General features: G+C 34.9%; 1 protein-coding gene across 1 annotated transcript; it reads left to right on the top strand.

The window, feature by feature from the left end:
- The first annotated feature begins 390 nt into the window (after positions 1-390).
- LOC149194519 (NAC domain-containing protein 87-like) lies at positions 391-4,619 on the top strand. The gene is made up of 7 exons (XM_089407674.1): positions 391-519; positions 1,039-1,446; positions 1,623-1,809; positions 1,973-2,361; positions 3,095-3,502; positions 3,615-3,724; positions 3,905-4,619. Exons 2-6 carry the CDS (start codon positions 1,261-1,263, stop codon positions 3,714-3,716), a joined length of 1,272 nt encoding a protein of 423 aa, XP_089263800.1. The 5' UTR covers positions 391-519; positions 1,039-1,260; the 3' UTR covers positions 3,717-3,724; positions 3,905-4,619.
- Positions 4,620-8,383: the final 3,764 nt, after the last annotated feature.

Genomic DNA, 8,383 nt, shown 5'->3' with positions numbered 1-8,383 from the left:
GGAAATGAACAACTGCACATTTAACTTTTGAAGTCCTGTAATGAAATTGAACAACTACACAAACAGTGTAAAGCATTGAATCCTTAACCAACTTGGATTGGCAAAGTACCAAAGTCATGCATAATCATGCAACACTTCGGCTGGTTCCTATTAGAGATGTACAGATGCACATGGCACCCGGAGGGGTACTAATCGAATTTCATTTAGAGTAGAACTGTTTCAATAATATCAAGTTCGGTTCTTTGTGTATGTTACAGTGTTGGCTTTCCCTTTTTCAAATTCAAACTTTAATTTTTTATTTTTTTTGGGGTCCAAACTCTTTATTTATTTCTTGCTTGGACCGCACGGCATCTATTGTTCCCCCTCCTTTATTTATATTACAGCGCAGGACGGAGCCGCGCCGCATTCTGCATTGCAATAAAATGGCAAACGGCGGAGAGTTAAGGGGATATTGCAAACTAATTTGGATAATCATTTGGATTGGATAGAGGAATATAACTCTTTTTCGCTTTAATTTAGGTATTGGCTGATTCGATTGAGCCATGTTTGAATTGAGTTTTTAGCTACTTGCAGGTTTTTTTTCCGCGGGACAGATCTGCCATTTGGGTTTTATTCCGCCTTTTGTTTTTTTGCCGGGTCCTCTGCATTTCATTTTCTGCTCAGAACCTTTGATTTTTTACTTTTCTTGGACACAAAACACGTTTCTATGATTGAATGTAGGATCTTTAATTTCTTCTCTGGGTTTGTCAAATGCTTTTGTTCTCCCGAATATAGTCGGTACAGTCTTGTCTGTTTGTAATCTACTATGTCTTTGTATGAATAATTGTTTTTACACACAGATTCGATCATTATGGAGTTAATTGGGTGCCATGATTCTTCAGTCCCCTGTTTAGTAAATTGATTCAGATTAATTTTCTTGATAAGGGCCTCTTAAATTCCCCTGGTCAGCAAATGGTTTGGTTAAGATTCATAATTTGTACCTGTGAAAGAGACTGGCACATGAGAAGATTTAATATGAAATCTTTCTTTTCTTTTTAGGATGCCCAAGTACTCTGAGGAAAGGAATTTCACTTTCATTTTACGTAGTGACGAAAATACCAAGCGCTGGCAGCTGCAAACATGTTTTGGATGACCTTCAAGATATATTGAAGCGACTGTTTTCGAAAATCGAGTGAAAAAAGAGAGAGAAATTTTCATCTACAGTGTAGATTATACGCTTTCTTGATTACTCGATATGCATAATTTTGGTTCGGTATTTGTATGTATGGTGATTTAAGAATCCAATTACTTATTCCCAGTGAAAGAATGGAGTGGTTTATCCATGGAAAATTGCTAGCGGAAAACCCTAAAACCCCAACGAGCACTTCTCAATTAATCAACGCCAAACTGGAAGAACATCGAATTCAACAATGTCATGGTTGCGGTCACAAGATTGAACGCGAAAAGGTATCATTATACAGTTTTTCCCTGTTTAGTTTGCTGCCATACTTCATTAATTATGGAGGAACATCTATGTCTGGTTTATTGCTTGCTTTAGGATTGGAGGTTTCGCTGTAATTTATGCTACTGTTGCAATAAATAGTTGACTGTTAGTCATAATAAAAGATATTTTGTTGTTGCAGGTATTTGGCGATTGTCCGGGCCTCCCTTCAGGAGTGAAATTTGACCCTACAGATCAGCAGCTTATCCAACACCTGCAAGGCAAGATTGGTGTAGAGAATTCCACTCCTCATCCTTTACTTGATCGTTTCATTACTACACTAGAAGGTGAAGATGGAATCTGCTACACACATCCAGAAAACCTGCCAGGTAGTTATCAGAATCAAAATCCCTCTTCATATTTTATGTTTGATGGACTGTATTCTTTTTTCTAAGTAACTAGAATTTTAGGGAATCAGCTTGTATTTTCTGTCTAAGTGGTGCAGTTTAGTTCTTTAATCATGGCATTGAACTATTGTGGCATGATACACAGGAGTATCTCGTGAAGGGTCTATAAAGCATTTCTTCCATCGACCTTCCAAGGCATACACAACAGGAACGAGGAAACGAAGGAAAATACAGGCAGACTCTGATCATGACAAGGAAGGAGAAACAAGATGGCATAAAACTGGCAAAACCAGACCTGTCATGGTCAATGGAAAACACAAAGGCTGCAAGAAAATCCTAGTTCTGTACAGGAACTTTGGGAAGAACAAGAAACCTGAGAAAACAAATTGGGTTATGCATCAATATCATTTGGGTTCACAAGAAGAAGAGAAGGAAGGGGAGCTCGTTGTCTCCAAGGTTTTCTATCAGAGACAACCAAGACAATGCCATTTTGAAAAGGTTGCAGATATTGGGGATGGGAAGGCTGGTGCACAGGTAAGTTGAATTTCCAAAAACCAAAATCTGTGCTGAAAGTTTGGTTTCTATACCATCCACACAAGATATTTTATAGAATAGAGTAAATTTTTTTTAACTTGGGAAATCCTGTAGAATTCATTGGATGGTTTCAATCAAATTTGTAAAATATGTTCCACAGCTAGCTTAGCTAGCATAAACTTTAGGCTGTCTAGGACTGCATTCTAAAATCTAAAGAAGTAAATGGAAAACATTATGCATTTAGTAGTAAATTATTAAAAGCTTGATATGCAAGGTAGAAAGCATTTTGAAATCCAACTTTCTCTCAATATATATTTATGAATCTGCCATTGAATGCATGTTGTCTTTTTAATAACCTATAAATATTAATAAACCATCTTAATATATATTCCAAACATATATAATCTTTATTTATATGCTGGTGCATGCTTATTGGTGGTGAAAGTAAGTATTTTGCAGGGTTATTGCTGGTGAAAGTAAGTATTTTCTGGTAGTATATTTTGATGTAATTTTTCAAAATTCATCACATTGAGTAATTTGGGTCGGAATTGTTGCTTCATCATGAAGACAGTGATGAATATTCCTTACTGTTCAATTTTATTTCTCGTGGATAGCTGGAATTATAATATAAAATGTATTGGCTTATATTTCATTCTTCATATACCAGTGAAATTTAGAACTAAAACTTTGCCAATTATCTAGTTGTATAATTTGCATTTGCACCAATTCGCAGAGTATCGACCGGAAGGAGCACAAGGGCTCAGAAACTTCTGAGTGCATTCCTCTTTGGCATCCTGTTAATGCAGAAGTGGGTTTGCGTTTGAATAAGGAGAACCAGCTAGTTCAAGTTTCTGATCATGCAGCAATATTGCATCCTAACATTATTAAGGAGAACTGGTCCTGTGAGCTTGAAGAGCCCAAGAAAGGTTACGTTGGTTTGGACGAGTATCATGTAACGAGGCTACTTCAGTGCCATGAAACACGAATTGAAGGCATTTCAAATGCAAATTTGCTCTCATACAGTACCCAGGAATTGAATGATGTAGCAGAAGCTTTGGGCTTAAGCCTGAACGATCAGGAAGGGCCTGCTCAGAAATTTGACAAACCATTGGAGGACATCTTTCTGTATCCGCCTCACCAGGTATGATTGCCAATCATGAGAGCTCCATTTGTTAAACTACCTTATCTCAAAACATAGCCGTGCACGGCAATTATGTTTGCGATATCAATAACTAATAAAACTTCCATGACAGCTGCAGAAAACTTTGGCAAACAGTCAAGAATCTGATTGGCCGGAGTACCCGTTTTGTCCAGATTCTCATAATGGCGGTTCCCACTATGGAGGACTGATTTGATTTACAAGGTACACATATGTAGTTTCCACTTTTTGATCCCCTAATTAGCTATAAAAAGTTATAAAGTCTAAACTGATTATCAACAGATTGAATCCATCACTCACTAGACAGACTGTTCCTTGACTTTACAGCTTCCTTTTATTAAAGAACCACTCTAACAGAATATATTTGATCTTTGCAAATTGCAGGCAGGCTGTATTGTACTGTACACAGTAGTCCAATGACTTTATCCATTGTTTGGCATTAGAGAAGGCAGTTTCTGGTGCACCAGAACCGATAGCAGAGAAGCGTTCCACTTTCGTTTTTTTTTTGCACTGTAACAAAATCTGCATTAACCTCGCTCCCTGCGAGACTGTTGTATACTTCTAACTATCTGTTGAATTGAAAAACACAAAATTGATTTTTAAAGTTTATTTAATAATATTTTTGAGTCCATCCCCATTTACTGATAGTGGTCAGTGATAACTGTTTCACTACTGATTCGATAACAGTGATGAGTCAGTCTCTATTTGGAGATAAGAGTTAGTGATAACTATCGCGTTACTACTTTGACAACTTATTGGCAAAGATTCCATCTCTTCACAGTTTTGATTTATAAAAGTCATATTAGTGATCGAACTTGTATTCATGTTGAGATTTTCGTTTTGAACTATTCAGTGATGGAGTGACTCCTGTATAATATTTTTTTAAGGCGACACAGCACTTAGTTTTAGGATGACAGTTCCCCAATCCCACGAAGATATTTGTAAAGAATTCCCAGTGATTCAAACTATTTCCAGTTGTTCTTCCTTCTTCCTTCTTTTCTTCCCCGGGAAGATATTTGTAAAGAATTCCCAGTGATTCAAACGATTTCCAGTTGATCTTCCTTCTTTCTTCTTTGCTTCCCCGGGAAGATTGGTTGTGCGCAGCGTTTTTAAAGTAATAATATATATAATTTTTTTTTTTTTTTTTCTCGCTTATGATGTGATGGGAATTGTGATACTATTCGCAGATTATAATATCAGTTCGTCTAGCTGTCTACTCAAAAGTGGTTGCCAAAGCAATGACCTTGCAACTCTAACATTGAATAACACGGCAGATCCCACAGTTGGAAAAATTAGATTCACAGTAATGTTGAGATTAAGGTTTAAATTTTTATATTAACACTAATGTTGAGATCCAGGTTTAAATTTCTAAACAATGCAGGTTTAAATTTCAAAGCAATGCTTATGAAACCATGTGCAAAGCTAAAAACATTGTAAACAACATTTAAAAAATCAATTATTCAGATAAATACATTAAATATAGCTATAATTATTTTTAAGCAGTTTGGTAATTTGTTTTTGTTTTTTTTAATAAAAGATAACATTCATGGTATAAAAGAAACATCTTAAGTTTTCAAGATCTAGATATCTGGCCGAAATGATGGCCTACACATTATGGATCATCAGCAATATAATTCCATATAACTTGATTTTCCTTAAATAATAATAATAAGCTAATATACATTGATAACTAGAAAACTGATAAATTTTCTCACTATATAAATAGATGGCTTTGTAAATCTTTTGAATTGTAAAGTGTATTTTTTTTAAATAATTGTATCATCAGCTAAGCATCAACAGAAATCTATTTATATATGTTTGACTGTTGAACGCGTCGTCATCACGATTGAGAATTCAACATGTTATCATATTCGTCACTTCAACCTCATTGCAAAACTTTAAGCAAATTCTTCTAATAATATAATCAGGTTCAAAATTTGCGAAGACTTGTTCAGAGATGATCGAAGTTGTAATAATTGACAAAGTCCAGAACTTGCTCAGACTCGACTAGTTATGCCATAAATAAAGAGGGCGCAAACTCGTCTGAAGCCCACCGAGGAGGAAATGAAAAGAACCAGTCCCAAGCTGAGTACAGGGAGAGCAACAAACATTAAACTAGAATTCAGTGTGAGATGGGAGTGACACGTATAACTGGAGATTGATCCTCACCCAACGAGATAGGGTGTTTTGGAATGCCTTTGAGTGCTTCTGGTTGCCTTGCTCAGCAATGCTTGTGTATTCCAGTTCATTCTTCCCTGGGTGTTTTGACTAATCTTGTGTGTTAAAAGTCTCTATCTATGCAGCAGGTTACAATCTCCTAATTAGTATGTCATTACAAGTCCACTCCGGAGAAAGCCTAGAGAGTCTATGGAGATTGCATATTTGGCATTCAAACGGTTGGCTTGGCTCAGAAGCTACCATCCAAATAAAAAATGCTTTTGAGAGAGTAATGAGCATTTTTTCTATGGAAAAAGCTTGTATATGGCATAATATTTTCTAACACTTTGTCAATACTAAGTGTTACATAGTTGCATAGGTTACCTAAGGAGGTTTGTACTTTATACCAATTTTATACTCAAAATTATTAATATTTTAAATAGTTAGTTTAATTAATAGATAAAATGGTCATTTTCCACATAATATTTCTCATTAATTTTATTTAAAATTTGGTAGAGGTTTTTAAGAATCATATGTTGAAGTTGTTTAATTGCAAAGTGTGCCTCATAAAGATTTCAAAATATTGAATCCATTTATGCATTCAAAAATGCATTTTAAACCAGAAATAACCACAATCTTGCTTTCTACCAAAAAATTCATTTTATCTATTAGTTAGACTCTTCTTATTTTAAATGGTGAATGTCTTATTTTATCTAAAAAAATTGTCAACTATTATGAAATCAGTTAGCATTTTTTGTCTTTTTTAGAATGGTTTATATAATTTTATATTTATAATGGTGCTGAAAATTTCTTTGAAACTATTATGGAAATGAATAAATGTTATAGAGATGATCCCTTATCATATAGTTATATCAATTCTACAAAGGAATTGTATATTGTGAATTTGATGGAAGATTCAAGTATTTTAGATTTGCCCAAAAATTGCATAATCACTAGCCATTAGTACAACATAATATATGTAATCAAAATATTACCAATTGTGAAAAATTTTCAAGGAAAAGTTTATTCCTAATATTATTAAGGAGAGTTGGAAGGGTACTGAATTTAGTGTTTTTTTCATCAACATTGATACTCTATAGGTGGAAATATTAGAGCTATTGCCTTCTAAGGCCAATTTTAGGGATATGTCCTACTTTGATGATATAGGGTCCATAAATTTTTGTAGCATGTTTGAGGCCTTAGATGGTTGTTTTTGGAGCCAAAGTTTTGCAAACAAACCTTTTAGCCTCTAAACATTGATCTACACATTGGGAGTCATCTAATGGTGCGAGGATCACCTCAAATGTAGTTTGTATGTAGAATTACCTCCAACAAGTTGACTTCTCTTGTTGACCACGATGATATTGAGTGGATGACACATAAATTCACATTTCTTACAAATGTGGTGTTATTCACATGTGAACTTTGAAGAAGATTCTTAACAGTCTAAAACCCTAATGCTAATTAGGGGTTAAGGTATGCAAAAACCCTAATCCTAACCCTAGATGGCTATCAATCACGTTAAATATTGGACCATTAGGAAATGAATGGACTCCATTAATATTGTATTTTTTATTGTTCTAGACTTGGGCACAACATGTAGTAATCGTATTGAAGCATAATATAGGAAGTAGAAGAAATTTTAGTAGCCACTTACACCATACTGTTCATGGAAAATTCATATTGGTGCACTTTATTTGTATTTCCATTTCATAATGATCCATAAATTGTTGTGGATGAAACGTCACAAATCACATGTTAGGAGGGAAATTGAACAATGGTGGGCATGAATTATTTCAAATGAAAATACATGAGTAACATCACATATAGAGATCCATGAAATAACTTAGTGCCTGTTTGAAATTTTCAAAATTGCATTGGTCTAGTTAACATATAGAGTACTAAAAATACACTTACTCAATTCTAGAATGAAGCCCATGTAAGAGTAACTAATCCAACCAACTCTAGACCTCCACCACAGACATGACATGTGTCCATCGGTCCATAGCCCATTTGATTAGCACTATTTCCATACATAAATCCCCACTTAATGATCTCTCTAGAAACATGATTTTCTTAAAATTTCAATTACAATGCCAAGAATCTCACATTATACCATTTTTCAATCATAGAATGGTCTAAACCAAATACATCCTGGCCATTCTCACAAAGGATACCATGCATCTCGCCCACCAATACATTCTCTTTCATATTCCTCACAAATTCTTGAAAGTCCTTGCTAGGTTCCTGCTTGATCAACTTGCCATTAGTTTGAGGTGAATCCCCTAGTATTCTTCTCTTAGGTGCTCCTCCTACTACCTTCAGCTTCTTATGGGCCACCTTAATATCATCCTTGGCAAATCCATGCACTTTGGTACCGTGATACCATACCCAATTATTCAGTTATCCATAGAAAAAAACATTGATTTTCTTCTATAATGAACTAGAAGGAATGTAAACATACCTTCATGTTGATAAAACTTTGCTAGTTACCAACTAAATCGATTAGAACAAGGGTATCTTCTGCTAAAAAATCAGTTTGAAAAAAAAAACACCAACATCCAAAGAAGCAACGATTATAAGATCATTCAAAGATTCATGTTATCAAAGTGTGGCGAACGATATGGTGGGAGAGACAAGAAACTATCATGGCAAGGAGCAAGGAATTGGGGAGGTCTGCAGTTTCTAGTTGTAACTGAACATGGC

The sequence above is a fragment of the Pinus tabuliformis genome, chromosome 2_2 (assembly GCF_031772625.1).
Source record: "Pinus tabuliformis cultivar Carrire ecotype Pingquan chromosome 2_2, CPIR1, whole genome shotgun sequence".
Taxonomy (NCBI): Eukaryota; Viridiplantae; Streptophyta; class Pinopsida; order Pinales; family Pinaceae; genus Pinus; species Pinus tabuliformis.
The sequence above is the reverse complement of the archived record's forward strand: the minus strand, read 5'-3'. Positions and strand labels throughout refer to the sequence as shown.

What these genes read in the sequence shown, in the direction of transcription:
- LOC149194519 (XM_089407674.1), top strand. Translation starts at nt 1,261, where the DNA reads ATGTATGGTGATTTAAGAATCCAATTACTTATTCCCAGTGAAAGAATG. An exon ending in ATGGGAAGGCTGGTGCACAG is followed by an intron (nt 2,362 to 3,094) that starts GTAAGTTGAATT and finishes ACCAATTCGCAG; the next exon opens with AGTATCGACCGGAAGGAGCA. An exon ending in TTCTGTATCCGCCTCACCAG is followed by an intron (nt 3,503 to 3,614) that starts GTATGATTGCCA and finishes CTTCCATGACAG; the next exon opens with CTGCAGAAAACTTTGGCAAA.